Source organism: Macrobrachium nipponense, chromosome 41 (genome assembly GCF_015104395.2).
Source record: "Macrobrachium nipponense isolate FS-2020 chromosome 41, ASM1510439v2, whole genome shotgun sequence".
Classification (NCBI taxonomy): Eukaryota; Metazoa; Arthropoda; class Malacostraca; order Decapoda; family Palaemonidae; genus Macrobrachium; species Macrobrachium nipponense.
In genome coordinates, this window is record NC_061102.1 from 46552360 (window position 1) to 46573948 (window position 21589).

Consider the following 21589-nt stretch of genomic DNA (forward strand, 5'->3'; position numbering starts at 1 on the left):
TGAATACCGACCAAGGGGGAACACTGACCGAATGCTCTCGTATGAAAACTATTTCAAATTTCGTGCCGAAACTCACCACCATCACAGCAACCATCTCGGTGAACAACATGAAAGCAACAGGTTTACGCCTTCACGACGTCTGTGTTTATCAGGTAAAAAAATTGATGTTTTGGATGTCTGTTGTAATTTTTCACACATCTCATATGATGTGATTGTTTCTAGTTAAGTTTCATTATGATATTTAGCCATATTGACATGTTATCAAGTGAAATGAAGTGTGTCCTTTCAAAGTGGCTGCCATGGCATTTTCGTAAAAAAAAAAAACGTGGTGCGGGGGACCATCGACTGTGAACATGCTGGGAAACTTCAACCTCCAGCACAGATGTGTGAAATTATGAATATTTTGTAATATTTTTGAAGTTTTGAATATTTTTAAATGTTGAATTTTTCGAAATACATAACAAAAAGTGGAAGTGTATTCCTGTGTAAAGCTGAAGGTGATATTTAGTGAATTACGATGCAATATCAGTGTCATTATGCTAAAAACAGGAAATTTCTATTGGGTTGGTTCAACTCTACCTAAGTCTTTCTGATCTAGCCTACTGCCTTCTTAGAAGACTGATTATTATCAGTGTCATTATACTAAAAACAGGAAATTTTGGTTTGGAGGGTTACATTTCAGGAAAAATTTTTAAAGAACAAAATATGACACTTACTCTCTGAGTTAAGGATTTATGAGTATACCATAGGTGGGCCATGTTGTGCAGTTTGTTTTGGGCACAGTGTGCACTCTCTCAGGTACAAAATGAATTTTTTAGGCAAGTTTTTCATTCACTCACCTCACCCAACACTTCCGAATCTGGTTTTAGTTAGATTTCATGGGTGGGACTATTAGCTGTACATACGTCACGAACTCGTCCATTGTAAGGAACATGTTACATGTCAGTGACGTCATCTCAAGGGGAACATCTTTTTGAGAAAGTTCGTAAGTGAGTATGTACGTTGAGATGTACTCTTTGATTTGAAGTATCAATGGAATTTTTAGGGCACTGTGATTTTAAGGCTGATTCCCGGAGAGATAGGGTGGTGCAACTGCTGGGACTGTGCAAAATGGACATAAGAGATGAGAGTCATTGAAAACTTCCGCTAATACTATTTCCTTCAGTACTTTGAACTATCTGAGATATCCGCTGTGTCAGGCAACTACTGTGGAGCTTTTCTCTCAAATTTGATTTACGAGATTTATTCAGATTTTTTTTTTTTTGTGATGACCCAATTATTAAATGCATTATCATTTCGGTAAATTCTTACAGTAGTTCCAACTCCATTTTTCTAGAGTAATGTATTTTCATGTGTGTTTTAATGTGGTCTGAATGGTTACAATAGTAATACTTGGGGGAAATGAGTTTTTTTCAGTTACTAGCTTATACCCCCCTACTACTTCCAACAAGGTTGGGGACCCTTTGGGAATGCAGGGTTTTGGGTGGGGTAAATCACCATGGATACAAACCAGTATTTGAATTAATGAATAAGGAGCACCTACAGGTCAAACCAACCTAACCTAACCCAGGATACCTAACCTAACCTAGGACACCTAACCTAACCTAGGACACCTAACCTAACCTAGGACACCTAACCTAACCTAGGACACCTAACCTAACCTAGGACGCGGTGCCCTGACCCGGGGGGGGCTTCGGCCCCCCGTACCCCCCCGGTTAGTGTTTAAATGACCTAACCAGATCAAACCAACCTAACCTAACCTAGGACACCTAACCTAACCTAGGACGCCGTGCCCTGACCGGGGGGGCTCCAGGTAAAATTACAGTTTCAACCATTATGGGAAAACTGGAATAAAAATATATTTGTTGCATCAGAAATAATGTAGTTCCAACGGATTTAACATTTATTTTGACTGCAAACCATCCGATTTAGAGATTTACTATGTAATTGGAGTTAAAAAAACTAGTTTTTCCAGAAAAAGGTAAATGTCCAGGAGAAGGCCGCACCCGTTTTTCAAGTATTAACGACGAAAAACGGCAAAAAACGATCAGATTGGTGTTGCACATCGCATAAAACATGAGGAAATTAATAAAAAAGAAACTAAGAGTTACTCTTACACACAAAATCTAAGCATAAACCTACTACCTACTTCAATTATGGGGGATCCCAGTGGGAAGCGGGGTTTTTGGGTGGGGGGAGGAGGAGAAAAGTGATTTTCGGGGCACTACCGAACCTAATACAACCACCTAACCTTACCTAGGGCCCTGTACCCCTACCTAGGCCTAGCGGGGGGGCGGACCCCTTAAGGCCACAGTGATTTTCGGGGCACTACCGAACCTAATACAACCACCTAACCTTACCTAGGGCCCTGTACCCCTACCTAGGCCTAGCGGAGGGGGGGGGGGCGCTCGGCCCCCCCTGCGACCCCCCCTTAAGGCCACTAGCTAACATCCATCAAACCAAATCCAAAGTGATGGTACTGCTGTATACATCGTTATACTACCACCATTATAATATACTCTATAAATTAATGAAGCTTACCTTAAACTGTTGGTTGATAAAGATTTGCTGCTGCTTTGAGGAAAACGTGAAGCCGTTGCAAGGTTCCCTGACACTGAAAACAATCGGTAGGAAATCGAAGGTCTGTCAAAATTAATGCCAGAAGGGCCAGCCACTGCCTCTGCCATAGGTACAGGAAGACAAAATGCCGTTTTTTGCTTCATTATTCGAGTATTCAGTCAAACAAGGATACCAGTGGACACTAGACAGGTAACTTTTTTACTCCGCAGAAATGCTAGTGAAACTTAGTCTTTCGTAATTGGTTATGAAACCCATGACGTCATAACGATGTCACACCTCTCAGCCAATAATGAGTAACTGGAACTGCTTTTGTTTGCGTAAGAAAGTAAGTTAGAGGGCTCATTAAAAGTAAACATTACCGTAGAGGAAACACCTCTCCCGACTTAAGAAAAATTTGAGGTAAAAACTTAATATTTTTTTTTTCTCTGTAAGTATGCATTAGCGACAATAATGTATTGAGAAGAAGTGTTTTGTTATCACGTGCTTTACTCGGGAAAAATATCGGTAATATTTTAGTTTCAACCATTATGGGAAATCTATTATATTGATATTTTTCCCGAGTAAAGCACGTGATAACAAAACACTTCTTCTCAATACATTATTGTCGCTAATGCATACTTACAGAGAAAAAAAAAGATTAAGTTTTACCTCGAATTTTTCCTAAGTCGGGAGAGGTGTTTCCTCTACGGTAATGTTTACTTTTAATGAGCCCTCTTACTTTCTTACGCAAACAAAAGCAGTTCCAGTTACTCATTATTGGCTGAGAGGTGTGACATCGTTATGACGTCATGGGTTTCATAACCAATTACGAATGACTTGAGTCGAAAACTAAGTTTCACTAGCATTTCAGCGAGTAATACAGTTACCTGTCTAGTGTCCACTGGTATCCTTGTTTGACTGAATACTCGAATAATGAAGCAAAAAACGGCATTTTGTCTTCCTGTACCTATGGCAGAGGTAGTGGCTGGCCCTTCTGGCATTAATTTTGACAGACCTTCGATTTCCTACCGATTGTTTGCAGTGCAATGTGGTCATCGGGTACTGGCCACTTCCTACTTTCAGTTGCATGTCAGGGAACCTTGCAACGGCTTCACGTTTTCCCTCAAAGCACCAGCACATTTTTATCAACCAACAGTTTAAGGTAAGCTTCATTAATTTATAGAGTATATTATAATGGTGGTAGTATAACGATGTATCAGCAGTACCATCACTTTGATTTGGTTTGATGGATGTTAGGTAGTGGCCTTAAGGGAGGTCGCAGGGGGCGGAGCCCCCCGCTAGGCCTAGGTAGGGGTACAGGGCCCTAGGTAAGGTTAGGTGGTTGTATTAGGTTCGGTAGTGCCCCGAAAATCACTGTGGCCTTAAGGGGGGGTCGCAGGGGGGCGGAGCCCCCCGCTAGGCCTAGGTAGGGGTACAGGGCCCTAGGTAAGGTTAAGTGGTTGTATTAGGTTCGGTAGTGCCCCGAAAATCACTGTGGCCTTAAGGGGGGGTCGCAGGGGGGCGGAGCCCCCCCGCTAGGCCTAGGTAGGGGTACAGGGCCCCTAGGTTAGGTTAGGTGGGTTTGTTAGGTTATGTGGTGCCCTGAAAATTACTGTGGCTTTAAGGGGGTGGGGGTCGCTGGGGGGCCCTACCCCCCTCCCCCCGGTAGGCCTAGTTAGGGGTATGGGGGAGGGGTGCTGGAACATTAATTATTCATTTATTGCAAATATCATTCAATGCCCCAACACCCTCCCCCCCCTTCCCCCACCCAAAACCCCGGTTCCCAAAGGGTGTCCCCCATAATTGGTGGGATGAACTAGGGTATACATAGTAAATCTCTAAATCGGTTGGTTTGCAGTCAAAATAAACGTTAAATTCATTGAAACCACACTATTTCTGATGCAACAAATATATTTTTATTGCATTTTTCCAAATTTGGCTGAAACTAAAAATTTACCAAAATATCAATATAATAGATTTCCCATAATGGTTGAAACTGTAATAATACCGGGCTCCACCCCCCATACCCCACCCCGGATATTGTTTAACCTGTTAAGAGTCCGCCCCGGATGAGCTCGCTGCTAACGTACCGTCACGCTTTTTTTGTAATCAGCGATCATAGCACTGATGATAGTTTTTCATAGGTAATATTGATTTTTATGCTTATTATTCATACTGTAATTAAGTGTAGGAAAAATTCTCTCTCTCTCTCTCTCTCTCTCTCTCTCTCTCTCTCTCTCTCTGAGTCCAGTCACTCGGCAAAGAAAAGTCATCTTCACTCCCGCTATTGGAAGAAAAGTTTGTATCATCACTGGAGGATTCAGAACTAGAGCTCTCATCATCAAATAGGTTATCAATATCAGACTCCTCATCTAGTATTTGATTGATCTCACCTGAAGAAATACGCCTCCTTTTTGGGTCATTCATTGTGAAAGACGCGAAATCCAATTCGTCTCGATAAACGCCCGAAGCGTATTGAAAGAAAACCAACAGGGACAGGCAGTTTTCTAGCATAAGCGACCACCAGGAAAGAGTTGCCAGGCTGGAAATAAGTTTCCCGTGTGCTGAGTGTGTTACCAAATGATGTTCCTACACTTTCTATATGAGTAAACGTATTATTACGGGGCTGACGGCTTGACAAGCACAGTTAAAGTCTTGAACGTAATATCCCGTTGAAGGCGCTACCGAGTAGATCGCGGTAAACGTATTATTACGTGGGTGACACTTAACAGGTTAAATGACCTAACTAGATCAAACCAACCTAACCTAACCTAAGATGCGGTGCCCTGACTGGGGGGGCGGAGCCCCCCTGTACACCCCCATAAGTGTTTAAATGACCTAACTAGATCAAACCAACCTAACCTAACCTAGGACGTGGTGCCCCGTACCCCCCCCCCCCCCACATAGTGTTTAAATGACCTAACCACATCAAACCAACCTAACCTAGGACGTATATTATGTTACAATACTAATTGAAATACAATCATAAATTTACCTTAATTGGATGGACACACAAGTTTTGATGGTTTATATCCAGAACAAGAAGGGTGTGGCTCATCTACAGTGTCGTCGTCGTCATCATCAGAAAAGGATTCCCTAGGTGGTGATGGTGGCTGAGTGTCACTTAAAGGTGGATACAGTTTAGCAGCTTCAAGTAAAAATTGGTGCAAAACTGAATCCTGGTAGTGCTTAATAAATAAATACAATAAATAAAAATTCAATGCACCGTGTTTCATTTTCACAAAAATCATGAATTAACCGAAAATAATCAAAATTACAGGACGAACACAGAGACATAGCTTAACGATATGAGAGACTTCAACCAAATGACAAGCGAATATGGCTGACAGCTGTCAGATTTTCACCAGGTCACGTGACTCCTAGACATAACATGTAACTACCCACAATGCAATTTTAAGAGGGAAAACATTCGCATCAGAAACACAACGCAGTTCCAAACAAAAACAAATTCGCATCAGAGCACAAACTGTGTGATAAAGTAAACAAAACACTTAGAAATTTTTCGAGGATAATGATTCTATAACCATTCATATCACGCATATGGTGAATTTCCCCAAAAAGTGTTCTGAGACAAAATTTAATAATTTTTTATGCAAAATGCATTTATAATACTATGATTATTATAGAAAGAGTTGGAACTATAGTAAAACAATACCATCATTTCAGTCACGATATATGTTAATGAGGGCTTGTTTCTTTTGACAGGAAGTCTGTCAGTCTGTCGTTCTTGCGAGCCGAACAATTACCAATTCTGATAAGCTCCTCTGTATATTTCGGAGTGGAGAGACTTGCGCTGTGTGACTACTTTTTACTTTATGGAAAGAATATGTATTTACTGTTTTGTTAATGGGTTTACTTCAGTTAACTAGGTCGATTTCGAAACAGTCCGTTTTTCATGCATTTAGTTCAATTGAGAACTCTAGATTTCAATTAGGTAAATCACTCTAATTTGTCTGGTGGTTAGAGTCTTGCATACCCTTTATAGTAAAGTATATTTTTTATAATTTGAGAGAGAGAGAGAGAGAGAGAGAGAGAGAGAGAGAGAGAGAGAGAGAGAGAGAGAGAGAGAGAGATGGTATGTCCCTACCCAGTGCTCGCGATAACGCGAAGAAAGAAAAGTGGAGGCATTTTGCTCAGTCTGTACAACTACGTGGACAGTTTTTGAGAGACATTCCTATGGACTGGCAAGCGATGTTATTGGATTATATCTACAATTAACTTCGACTTCAGAGGACAGTGCATAAGAGGAGGCTTGATAATAAATTAAGATTTCTCATATCGAAGTCGGATTGGAAAACATATGGGAAAAATACCAACTACCTTAATCTGTCGTCCAAAGATTTAAGTGAAAATGAAAAGTGTGTATTAGAACTGGGACAGAAATTCAATAATTCAACGAGAAAACCTGATATAGTGGAAATCAGCAAACAGTTTATTATCAAAGAGAAATGATATACTGATAAATTTGGCCAGAGGTGTTGTGTATTGTGGCATACTCAGTACATTGTACTTTAACTTCTTTCCAAAACGTCTGAAGAAGGCTTTGGACTCACTCAGAAAAGACAAAGATATCCACATAACCAGGGGGCAGATAAAGCTAATGTTATTTTGGATCGAGGAGACTATGTTGATAAAATGAACATTCTGTTCAATGTCCAAGATACATATTAACATTTGATTTCTAATCCTTGTGAGAGAGTAAATGCGCAGTTTCATAATAGATTGAGAAAGATATTTGGGAACAATCAGGATATGGTTAGCACGTTTACTACTGTAAATGCTAGACTTCCCTATTTGTATGGCACTGTTAAATCCCATAAGGGAGGAGAACCATTACGTCTTATGATTAGTACTATTGGTTCAGTGTCTTACAAACTTTCTAAATTCTTAGTAACATTATTGCAACCACTTGTAGGTACAATATCTGATTCTCATGTTGAAAATAATTTATATTTTGTAAACAGATTAATCAGGAAAACTGAAAAAGATGATGAAATAATGGTACGCTTTGATGTTAAAAGTCTGTTCACTTGTGTACCTGTCAACAACGTCTTACAATTTTTAAATAGCGAACTAAATAAGCATGTCATATCTCTGCCTAATCATATAATTTTAGAACTAATCAGACTGTGCGTGGTTGACACTTGTTTTATTTTTAATGGCAAATTTTACCGACAAAATTTGGAATGCAGATGGGTAATTGCTTGTCCCCAGTATTATCAAATATTTACATGGAATTTTATGAGTCTAGAATAGCTCATTCAATTATGGCAGATATTATTTTCTGGGTTAGATATGTTGACGATGTATTTGCGGTACTGAAAACTTCTATTGACATTTAGAAGATTTTAAGAGACCTCAATAATTTAATTCCCTCCATAACTTTTACGGTTGACGAAGAAGACAATAGTGTTATCTCATTTTTGGATGTTACTGTTATAAGGTCAGTTGTAAGTTCTAGCTTCAAGTTTAAAATACACAGAAAACCTACTACTAACAATGTTATTATTAACAATTACTCCTCACACAAAGTAGAAGTAAAACTCCCAGCTTTAAGATCAATGTTTCTTAGAGCTCTTAATATCTGCAGTTCGGAATTTATCAATGAGGAACTAGAATTTATATATCAAGTTGGTATTGAAAATAATTCTAAATTGGAAGATATTGATTACAGTCTATAATTAGCACAAAAAACATTTTATTCATATGAGGTGAAAAACAGAAAACTGGATTTTATCTGTTTCCCATACCATTCCACATTAGAATCTATAGTCTACTCCCTAAGGTTATTTGGTTTTAGTACAACTTTTTCATATCCTAGCACCATTGGAAAAACTTTAATTCATAATAGTCCAGAAAACAATGAAGGAGTCATATATAAGATTCCATGCAAGTGCGGTAGTTTTTATATAGGACAATCTGGGAAGACACTCGAAAAACGCATCTAAAATGATAAATATAATATACGAACAAATAATTCAAGCAATGCTTTATGTGTTCATAGTATTGAAAGAAATTTGATAGACAGCTTGCATTGTTAACAGCAAAGGCAAAAATTTTAATTCATCGCCTGGTTTGTATAAATTAGATCCTTTTATATTACATGTCATGAAACGTCAGTACAAATTGGATAATGTTATCCATTAACTGTCATATAGTATACGCTTGTTAATATGTACTGTATGTTATTCTGTTTCAAATGGATGTATTACCTCGTTAGATATTTTGGCATTTTTCATTTTTTCAACTGCTATTCTTGTTTTATTGTTATTTTACTGCTGAATAGTTTGTAGCTCAAACTACTATTTTTTGGTAACTGTAAGTTTAAAAATTGTAGGCCTTTCTTGGCTACATGCTCTGTAAACTTTATCTCTTTCTTTAATGAACGCTCCAAGAAGAGGTCCATTGAGGGACAAAACTGTTGGGCATTTTCTGAGACATACATTTTTCATTTTCCTTTGTGGAATACAACTGAATTACTATATCTTCGTGCCTAAGAAGATTACCAGCACTGTAAAGATGTAACTGAAAATGCTGAAGTTTCTGCTGTCCATACTGTCCCTATTGATGATCCGACTTTGTCGAAATGACAATAACATTTATATATATATATATATATATATATATATATATATATATATATATATATATATATATATATATATATGTATAGACTATAATTTGAAGTTTGTTTCTAAGGCCGGTGTTTAATTGTTGCATTTCCAGGGCTGAGGAATGTATGCAGCGTTAGCTATATAATAATTATATTTAAAAATGTTTATCAAAATACTAATTAAAACCTTCAAAGCAGTATCTCATTTGAAGTATCAAAACACCATATTTCAACGGATGTCTGTCACTATACATTACAATTACTAACAAATCTTTTAAATTATGTATTCACTGCGAATCTTTGTAGCTTGTTGATGGCTTAGTGGAATGGTCGTCAGTCTTGGAAATCAAGAACATATCGCGCAAGGACTATACAACTTACACCTGTATCGCAACCAATTCCAGAGGATCCTACATTGTGAATTATACTCTTGGCTCACCGGTACCTCCAAATCCACCGCAATATCTGAATGTAAGTGTTTATATATAGTACATACATACACACACACACACACACACACACATATATATATATATATATATATATATATATATATATATATATATATATATATATATATATATATATATACAGTGGACCCCCCGTATTCGCGTTCTCCAGATTCGCGGACTCACACATTCGCGGATTTCTCTCGGGAACATTACCCTGCATTATTCGCGGAAAATTCGCGCATTCGCGGTATTTTCTATGATAAATATCCACAAATTCCTGGTTTTTTTTGACGAATTTCATCATAAAATGCACTTTTTGTGATAAAACTATTAAAAAAAACCATGTAGGAAAATTTTTAGTGGGTTTTCCTTGAGTTTTAACTAACAAAATAGGCTGTTTTTAGCATTTTTATAGGGGTTCCAAACATTGGCGGGTTCTAACTATTTTCAAGGGGGGGTCTGGTACGCATCCCCCGCGAATACGGGGGGACCACTGTATATATATATATATATATATATATATATATATATATATATATATATATATATATATATATATATATATATTATATATATATATATATAATGACTGGTAAAAATGATCTGTTACAACACAATTCCATTTAATAAATTGAGCCCATAAAAATATCAAAATATAGAAATTAAGTACTATATTTCAGAGACTGCTCTCGCTCTTCAGGTAGGTAATGAATGAGAAAAGTTACATAAAAGGCGGTATTTATATACCAAAAAATCCATCCTTAGATAAGCTCTTTAAGTAGATCACCCCGGCTGATAATTTCCCTTTAATTTTCTTAAGTGTTGGTTGAGGGAAGATTTTATTTATGATATCTGAATCCCATGTGCCCTTAGAGATGTTCATTACCTGTCTTTTTTGTTTAATCAAGGCTGACTCTACTATTTGGCTTTTGTACCAACATTTGCTGCTTATATATATATATATATATATATATATATATATATATATATATATATATATATATATATATATATGTGTGTGTGTGTGTGTGTGTGTGTGTGTGTGTGTGTGTGTGTGTGTGTGTGTGTGTGTGTGACAAATTCCAGTTTATTCTGTGGTTATGATTATTCACATGGTTAAAAATTGCTGAGCTCTGTTGTCCATACCTAACTAACCGTTTATGTTGTATTAATCTCTGGGGAAATGATTTTCCGGTAAAACCATTATAAGATTGGTCACAGTCCAGGCATGGGATTTTGTATACTCCTGTGTCTTTGGGATTGGATTTTGTTGGACGTTAATCAGGGATTTGGCTAGGGTAATAGGGTAATTGGGTAGGTGATGGCAAAAGGATTAGATTTTCCGAGCGTCTGTGTCACCATGTTAATTCTGTCCAGGTGTGGGATTTTTTATTCATTTTTGGTGTCTCTCTGGTCTTGTCTTAAGGGGGTCAGTAGAAAATTGTTTGCTTTATGAATCGCTTTGTCAGTTATATGGACAGGATACCTTTAAGACAAATGCTGCTTACAAATTAGTTCAAATCCTTTTCCAGGAAATCTGGGTAACAAATTCAATTTGTAAGGCTCTTAAGAATAGATTGTTGGCTATGCCTATTTGGATAGAAATGTGATGATAACTGAAGTAGTGAGTGTATGAAAGTAAGAATGTTGGTTTTTTTATATGGTAAATTTGTATTCTGCAAAATTGTAATCATGGACAAAGAATTTTACCTCAACAAAATCAACCAACTCCTTAGTGACACAAGCACTTACAACAAATTGACGAAAAATCCCCTCCAAAACATTCCTTCCCACAGAATTTTTTTTAGGAAAGTACGATTAATTGGTCAAGAAAAAAAGATAATTGAATTATTGGAAAAATTTAGTCATTAACACACAAAATATCTTACTTTTATGGCCTTCCCAAAACTCACGAGGAAAATCTTCCATTTAGACCCATTATATTATGTGCCAGAGCTTTCAATTATAAAATTTCTGAATAGTTAGCTGGCTTCCTTTCCCCATTCTTAGGCACTTTTTTTCCCAGTCACATTAAACATTCGAATTATTTTTTTTACAAATTCAGAGAAACACATATTTCACGTCACAACATAAAACTTTTAAGCCTTGATGTAGATTACTATTCACAAAAGTCTCAGTGCAGGACGTTCTATAGTTTTTTGAGGGAAAAATTAGCCACCTACTCAGTTCCTTTCCTACTGGCCCTCGACAAAATAATAAAGTGAGTTGAATTATATGTATCTAATAACGTATTTTAATTCGGGGAATCATTCATAAGGAAAAATTCGGGTGTAGTATGGGTAGACCTTTAAGTCCTGTTTTAGCCAATTTATACATGGAATACTTTAAACTATAGTAATAAATGCAATAAAACCCAAAAATATGCTATGGATGAGATATGTAGATGATAGTCTAACAGTCTGGGATAATAAATTGGGCAATTTCAACGAATGCCTTTCAAAATTAACCCTTAAACGCCGATTGGACGAATTAAACGTCGACAAAAATTGTCTGTCGGGTGCCGAACCGACGTATTGTACGTTGACGCAAAATAGTTTTTTTTTAAATTCGTGGAAAAATAGTTATAGGCCTACTAGGCAAAAACTTTTGAATCACGCGCCTTGAGGGATGCTGGGAGCTCACAGATCAAGCTGTTATTTTTTTTACAAGCGTTACTCAGCTGCGCATGCGCAAAATGCCTTCTTCTTGCACCAGCAAGCATCAGCGACGTCCGAGAGCGATCTTTTGCCGCAATCGTGTTTTGCCGAACTTTTACGAGAGTTTGAGTATTTGTGGTGGTACAAGACGTACGTAGGGGTGTCTGAACATTGAATGGAGCGCGAAAGGCGTGTTTTACCTCTCGGGAGGGATCATGTGAGACGTAATTTGGACTTGGAAGCTGGCGAGGGACCAACACCCAAGATGACCTCGCTCCTCAACGCCGTTCCGTGCAGCCTTGTGTGACCGAAAGTATTCAAGCGCCACAACGTGAGTCTCGTGTGCCTTTTATAACCCCTAGGAAGCATCGGGGTGTCCTGAGGGGCATTCGTAGGCATTTGGGAGGCCTCGAACCAAAGGACATTGATGATTACTTGTTAGAGCTTGATCGGGAGCATGTCGTAAGTCCTCATTTTGATGGGGGTTGGTCATCTAGTGACGAGGACATCACTCTCGATGTTAGTGATGATGAGTATTTGCCCCCAATGTCCGTACGAGGGTCACAGGATGAAAGTGAGTTGGAGTTTAGTGGTTTTAGTGCTTATGAGGGGGAATCTGAGGAGGAGGAGGAGGAGTTATCGTCGTCTAGTTTTGTCGCCGATGACGACACAGAAAGCGACGGCCTAAGTGAGGGAGATGGGCCAGTGGGGGGGTTTCGAGTGCAAAACTGTGCCCGAGCACGTGTGCATGCGCAAACGTGGGCACGTAGAAGGTCAGAGCATCACGCCAGCCAAGGTGAAGGTCAGTCATCTGAGAGCGATAAGGGGTGGTCGGAGGACTCCACCCCACCTAACATGCACCCATTCATGGCAGCACCTGGGCTCACCGTACCTGTTCCTCTCACTGCTCTGGGGTTCATTCAGCTGTTCCTTACGCAGGAATTGCTGGAATACCTGGTAGCAGAGATGGAGGACTACGCTCGGTACTGCCGTGACGAACTGCAGACGACATTGTCATATCGCTGGCGTGGCTGCAACCTCGCTGACATGGCGCATTTTTTGGGCTCCACATTTTTTTTGGAATGATGCCTGCTGCCGACGTCAGGCAATATTGGAGGCGGAATTTTTTTTTAAGTACGCCCAATGTGCCCGGCGTTATGCCCTGTGATAGTTTCCTGGCATTGGACAGGTATTTCAACGCCTTCAACTGAAGGGCCATACCCCGGAATAACCCCGATCACCTCATCTTAGTCCGCCCAGTGTTGGAGTACATTCATGAACGGTGCCAAATTCTCGTGGTTCCTGGCAAGAACCTTTCTTTGGATGAGGGGATGATGTCTTACAAAGGACGTCTGAGCATAAAAGTGTACAACCCCAAGAAGCCAAAGAAATATGGTGTGAAATTGTTCTTTATTACGGAGTCCAACACTGGATACGTCATGGACTTTTTGGTGTATTCCGGGGTCTTCTCCACGCTGTGTGACACTGTGTTCAGTCTTGTGGATCGTTTCCGTAACAAGGGATACCACCTGTTTATGGATAATTATTATAACTCGGAATCCCTGGCCCAGGAACTGTATGAAGCAGGTGTGCACGTCAGGGGCACCCTTCAGTTGGTGCGGGGAGCCCCGATTGTCCTCAAGAGGTTTGCTAGCCAGCAGAAACATCTGGCAAGAGGAGAGACAGAGTGGCGGCGGAAGGGAGCTGTCTTCGTCATCTGTTGAAAGGGGGTCTGACTCATCCCCATGATTACAACGAGTTTTGAACCTATCCAAGAAGAGGTCGTCCAGGGGAAGAAGACACATCGGCAGGGCCGAGTTATATATGAGGAGTTTCGTGTCAAGCGGCCTACCTTCATTGGGCTCTACAATAGGCACATGGGAGAAGTTGATCTCTTTGATCAACTCATCCAGTATTATCTTTCGCCAGGAGAACCAAGAGGTGGACACAGAAGCTCCTCAAATACATTCTTCAGTTGGCCCTCCAGAATGCCAACATCCTCTACTGTGGATACTATAATCCAGACCTCCGGAGGTTGTCCCACATCCAGTTTCTCGAGGTAGCAGGGAATGCCCTCATCAACTTTAATCCCGATGAGTGGCCTTCCATCACTGTCCCCATGCCCCGAGCTCCATATCTGCCCCTAGAGGAAAGAGCAGATGTTAGGAGGGCCAACTTCGGTCGTCCTGCTCATGCTGCCCCTGCTGCCGCCCCTGCTGCCGCCCCTGCTGCCGCCGCCCCTGCCGCTGCCGCCCCTTCTGCCACTGCCCTTGATGATCCTGCCCGCACTCAGATTCAGACTCTCGCTGGATAGTGGACCCTGTGTGTCGGCTGCAGTCAGGGGATCGCAAACTGGAGCTCCTACAAGGGCACAGGGAGAAACGGTGCCGGGTGATCCATATGAATGGCAGAAGGAGAGACACCCGGTTCTTCTGTCGCACCTGCAATATAGCTCTTTGCAGTTTCGGGGAGTGTGACCGAAAGTACCACAGTGCGGTCATATATTGGAGTGTGCCTACCCTAGGGACAACAGAGGGTGCAGAGGGCCGCCGCAGTAAGGGCACGCGTCTCCCTCCTCCACCTGTACCTCATCATGTCGAGAGGAAAAACATGCAAGACTCTTCATTGGAGGAGGGAGACAACAAGGATAGAACGAAGAGTCAGGATTACGAGTGAACATTCTGCATTGATTTTATATTTAGTTTTATATTTATTACAAGTTTTTATATATCTGTATTTATTGATGTGTTATTTCAATTTATGCAAAAAGAAAACTTTCACCTGCATTCCTTTAGTTATGTATTCGTACCAGAATAAAAAAACAAAATATCTATAAATATATATATATATATATATAATATATATATATATCTATATAATGCTATATAGATATATATCTATGATATATCTACTATATACTTATATATATATTATTAAATCGTTTTATATAATAATATATCTATCTTATATATATATATATATTCTTTTTTTTATAAATATATATATATATAATCTATATATATCTATATCTATATATGATTATTATTATATATATTAATTATTATATATTATATATAAGTATATATATATATATATATATATATATATAGTATATAGATAGTATGCATATAATCTTATATATATATATATATATATATATATATATAGATATATATATATCTATATATATAGATGCATATATATATATATATATAGTATATAATATATATATATTATATATATCGAATATTTATAATAAATATTAATTAATAGTATTATATATTATATATATCTATATATCTATATATATATATTATAGTATATATATATCATACTATATATATATATATATATATATATATGATATGCTATAATATATAGATATATATCTATATAATATATATAATATATATATATATATATATATATATGTATAATATATGATATATTAGAAATACATATTATATATAGTATATATATATATAGATATAATATTACTATATATATCTATATTATATGATATATGCATATAAATCTATATATATATATATATATATATATATAGATATATATATATTCTATATAGATATCTATAATATATATATCTATAATATAAATATAATATATATATATATATATACTATATATATGTATATATATGCATTTTCTATATATAGATATATATATAATATTTTTATATATATATAGTATATATATATATATATGATATATATAAGATATATATATCTATATATATCTATATATATATATGTATATAGATATATACATATATCTATATATATAGATATATGCATATATATATATATATATATATATATATATATATATATATATATATATATATATATTGGTATTTTTGGGTAAGAAAAAAATCTATCATTCTAGTAATATTTAATTATTTACCTTCATTTTGAAAGAAATTGGAAGTCTCTAGCACAGTATTTCAATTTATAGTGAATTTTTAAAAAAAACTTTTTCCTTCCCTCTGCCCGCGGAATCTCCGCTGCAAATCTCCAAAATGCTTATGTCACATTGTCGTAATATTTGCACCGTTTTATATTAGCCGTTACATAGAGTTGTAAATATGAAAATGTGCGTAATTTCATGTAGAATACAAGAAAAATAATTCATGGTCGTAGCTTTCTTTTTTTTTTTTAAATATTTGCATATAAATAACGATAAATAGAAAAAAATTGACGTTTGGTTAACTTTGACTCGACTGAAATGGTCGAAAAACGGAATTTTAAGCTGACACTCTTACAGTCTAGTAATATTCAATCATTTACCAAAACAAAAACTTTTTTCAGTTTTCTTCTGAAGATTGAAAAAGAAACCCACAAAATCACTTTGTAACTTGTTTACTTCTAAGTATTTATATTTAGTTTTACTACACACTCGAGTACTTTCAGGCCCTATCTGTGGCCCATTTTCAAGAGATGTTTGGAATGTTAGCCTGGGTCAAGGCCCAGCAGTCTTCTGGAACTTCTTCTCGTTGAGCTGTCATTTATGTGATGGCTGTTCTGGTTTCCTTGAGAGTTGCCAATCCCCTCTTGTCGCTCTGATATCCTGAGCTGATGGTCAATGGGATTAATCCTTGAGGTAAGGGTGTGGTCACCAAAAGTCTGTTGGGCAGGAAACCTAATCTCCAGGTCAGCAGGGTCAATCTTAGCTTATTTTAATATCAAAGCTCGGCTTATGGGATCTTCTGAGGTGAAACCTTTGTTTCCTTCTATTACTTTAATCTCTCTGATGAGTGCACCTTCTACTACCCTCCTGTGACTAATTTTGTTGCTTTTGTATATAAGCCTATTGTTTTTTAAATCAATCGTATGGTCATTTTCCCAACAATGCCTAGCTATAGGACTCCCCTGAGAGTTAAGTTGTACTGCCCTTCTATATGTTCTTGGATTCTAGTCCTTATTCCCCTTCCTGATTCCCTCACATATCAGTCTTCACAATTGTTGCAATTGATCATGTATACACAACCCCCTACATCATCTGTATTACTGTCTTCTCCTTCCAATTTATTTTTACATACTTTGTTTTTTACGGTATTATCAAAGGTATACACAAATTTATATTTACTTTCTTTCATTTTTGAAGTGATTTGTTTAATTTTAGGCATAAAAGGGAGGGCAACTATTTTCTTGTTTTCTTTATTCCATGTACTCTCTACATTTGCTCTGTAAAAAATTTTCTAGCTTTGTTGAGTGCCCTTTTTCTGAACCATTCCGGGTATGCTAATGCATCGAAGCTTTTACCGATGTAATTTATTTCTTGTTCTATCTTGCAAGGGTCACACGTTCTCATTGCCCTAAGAAATAAACCTGTTAGAACCCCTATTTATATATCATGGCTGTGAAAAGAGAAGAAATGAATATATGAGTTTGTATGTGTGGGCTTTCCATATGTGCTGAATTCATATCCTGTTTCTTTTCTTTCTATGAGTATGTCTAAAAAGGGCAGTTTATTATTGTTACTTTTCTCTAAAGTGAACTGGATATTGTTATCAAACTTATTGAGTTCATCTAGAAAAGTTTCTATTTCATTTTCATCACCTTGCAGAATAGCAAAAATATCATCCTAATATTTCCACCATCCTTGCAGTTTTAAGTTAGGGACATTAACATTAGGAACTAGATTAGTTTCGAAATATTCCATATAGATGTTAGCGAGTATAGGTGATAATGAGGACCCCATAGCTACTCCATATTTCTGTTTGTTAACTTGTCCCTCAAACGTGAAATAAGTATCACTGACACACAATTTAATCAATTCAAGGAAGACGCCTATTTCGATGTTTGGATTGAAAATACCCTCATTATGTTTAGTCTGAAGGAATTCTAATACTTTATCTAAGGGGACATTGGTGAATAATGCTACTACATCAAAACTAACCATGTGTCCCTTTATATTCTTTTTCTTAATTTTGTCTATGAAATCTACTGAATGTTTAATATGGGATTCTGAAAATATACCTAAGTATATTCCTAGTTCTCCACTTAACCACACAACTAAGTTTTTGTTAGGAGATTTCCTACTAGAAACAACAGGGTGTATTTTGGAGCTGCCATATATATATATGCAAGTTCAGGCAATTTACTTGAGAATAATTTATTGCATAGCATGTCCTTCCCATTACCTAGTCTACTGATTATTTTCTTCACATTCTGATTAAAGGTATTCTGAAGCTTTTGAATTGTTGGAGGATTCTCTATTTTAGCATAAGTAGTTTCATCATCTAGTAGCCTGTACATTTTAACCCTATATTCTGAACTATTCATGATAGGATTAAAATGTACAGGCTACTAGAGATTGCTGTCTCTCTCTTCATGTAGGTAATGAATGAGAAAAATTACAGAAAAGGCAGTAAGCCATTTAACTAGGTCACCCAAGTTGATAATTTCTCTTTAATCTTCTTAAGCGTTGATTGAACGAAGATTTTATTTATGATATCTGAATCCCAGGTGCCCTTTGTGATGTTTATTACCTGTCTTTGTTTAGTTAAGGCTAACTCTAACATCTGGCTTTTGTACTGACATTTGCTGCCATATTTATATATATATATATATATATATATATATATATATATATATATATATATATATATATATATATATATATATATATATATAAGGATTCCAGGCAAGGACATTAAACAGCATTCAGCAGGGTTCAATAAACGCATCAAAAAGGCCATATTTATTCAAAAGAGACGTTTTGCACATTATCTATGTGCATCCTCAATCTGCAAGAATAACATAAAATACATTCAAGTTTACAGAAAATTATTTTAAACAAATTTAATAGTTTAGAGAAAAAATATTAAAATTAATACAAATTAAAAGGTATATAGTACAAAAGGAACCAGTTCTCACTAAACCATCCAAAGGAGAAGGAGAAGAACGAATGACCAGAACTTGACACCAACCTTTGCCTAAGTTATGCTAGATAAAGAGAAGCGGAAATGTTAGAATTCAAAGAAGGAACATGCCGTTTGATGAATAAGGACTCAAGGGTAATTAGGTAATTGCTATGGCTTGTTCTACCAATAATAGAGAAAAGCTTTTTATTTATTTCAATTTTGCATGTAGAGGCATGATTCTTTATATTAGACAATTCTGGTTTACTTAATTTCTGACCCGTTTTAAAACTGTATCCTTGAGTCCTCATACATCAAATGGCTTGTTCCTTCTTTGAATTATAACGTTTTCGCTTCTCCTCTTTATCTTGCATAAATGAAGTCGTAGGTTAGTGTCAAGTTTCGGTCATTCGTTCTTCTCCTTCTCCTTTGGATGGTTTGGTGAGAACTGGTTTCTTTTTTACTATATACCTTTTAATTTGTATTAATTTTAATTTTTTAAATATTTTTTCTCTCAACTATTATATTTTATTTAAATAATTTTTTTGTAAACTTGAACGTATTTTATGTTATCCTTGCAGATTGAGGATGCACGTAGATAATGTGCGAAACGTCTCTTATGAGTAAATATGGCCTTTTTGATGTGTTTAGTGGACCCTGCTGAATGAATGATATATATATATATATATATATATATATATATATATATATATATATATATATATATATATATAATATATATGTGTGTGTGTGTGTGTTTGTGTGCGTATATATATATGTGTGTGCGTATCCAATGTCAAACAAAGGAACACCTGCTTGGAAATACCCTTAAATCCCCAGGTAAAATGGTGAACTAAACTTTTGTATACTTATTCACTTAAACAATACTTAGGAAAGTAATTTAAACAGCCTTAACACACAGATTAATATAATTATTAACACCTTACAATTAACAACAAACACGCTGAAGGTGGCAAGCCAAATAGTACATTCGTATGTTAGACAGCTTTACAGTTAAATGGAATTCCTGTCGATGAAAGGGCCTCATTCAAAACGTAGACGAAGCGAGAAAGTCCTTTTCAGTTAATATGTTTAGCTCGTAACTACTCTGTCCTAAAAATATGAACAATATCACTATTAGTGACATGGAAACAATAAGTCAAATTAAATTTCCCCAGAATTACTCAAAATTAAGCTGCATAAATTTTTACAGGGCTTCGCACAAAATAAAATTAACCAAAGCCATAAACTTCATATTAATGCAACCTTTGACGCAAATAACCTGGAATTTTTATATGAATAAATTGACTCAAAAGGACCAAGAATAGTTATTTAATAATTATGGATTTAGCAAGACCTTTACTTAAATATAAATGAAAGTACTGGCAATAACAAGGAATCGAACTAATACCCGCTTCCTTCAGTTGAACCCTATACCTGTTATTGTCCAGTGAGGCATATAAGTGGAAGTGATGACGACTTTCACCACAAGAGCAAGTTGCAGATAAAGGAGCCAATTATGCGACACATTAAGCTAGGACTCCACTTGGGCTCAATCACACACAACAATGCTGAATACATCAAAGTAAACCCTTGGTCATAACTCGAGGACGAGGACTTCAGAACTGCATACGTCTCGACGTGGCACATGGTCGTGGCAAACCAATCGAAGAAGTTATCCAGTGGTCCAGTGGGGTTTTTACAACATCCACATATTGTTTATATTCCTCACTGTATAATTATCTACGAAGAAACGCATCTGCGAAAAACACTTGAACACGAAGATTAGTAATTTCACAGAAGGCTTAGAGGAATGGAGGAGGAGTTGCTGCCATACTGCGGACGTAGTGATGTCTCTGCTTATGTCTTTCAGTACATAACCATATCGGCTTGTATAGTTATAACAAGGTAATAAGGGAACCAATGAAAGAGGGTTAAAAATGAAAACAAGCTAATTCAATACCAACTTAAAACTATCAAACTACTACTTACTCCCTTTGAGTCAAAATATGCGGTTAATACAAACAAAAATGGAAAGCTACGAATTATATTCGTAATTTTCTGGACAAATGGTGAGTGAAAAACTTGGGACCTGGAACAAGTACTTTCGTAGTATATTCTACATTTTCAAGTTCACACTGAATATAATAGAAGTTGATAGACCTTTATATACAAAAACAGAAAGGGGCACCGGGGTTGCAGTTTGTTGATATGGGCGGCATTTTCTGCTTCAATAAAAAAGATTTCAGTTGATTTATTTTGCAGTGATCTTTGACCCAACGGATTTTCGAGGAATTATCCCAGTTAATAGTATGGCCTGCCTTAAGGTAATGATCTGCAATGCCATTATTCGTTAAGCCTCTTGATCTGGCATCTTTGCGCTGAGAGCACCTCCCTTTTAAGT

The 21589-nt window shown here is 36.7% G+C and overlaps 1 protein-coding gene across 1 annotated transcript in view; it reads left to right on the plus strand.

Annotated features, from left to right (window-relative positions):
• The window catches only part of LOC135212906 (nephrin-like), a 109778-nt gene that overhangs the window by 65354 nt on the left and 22835 nt on the right, over window positions 1–21589 (plus strand). Inside the window, exon 9 of the mRNA XM_064246652.1 lies at window positions 9500–9664. Coding sequence (XP_064102722.1) covers window positions 9500–9664 — 165 coding nt within the window. The remainder of the gene's footprint in view (window positions 1–9499; window positions 9665–21589) is intronic.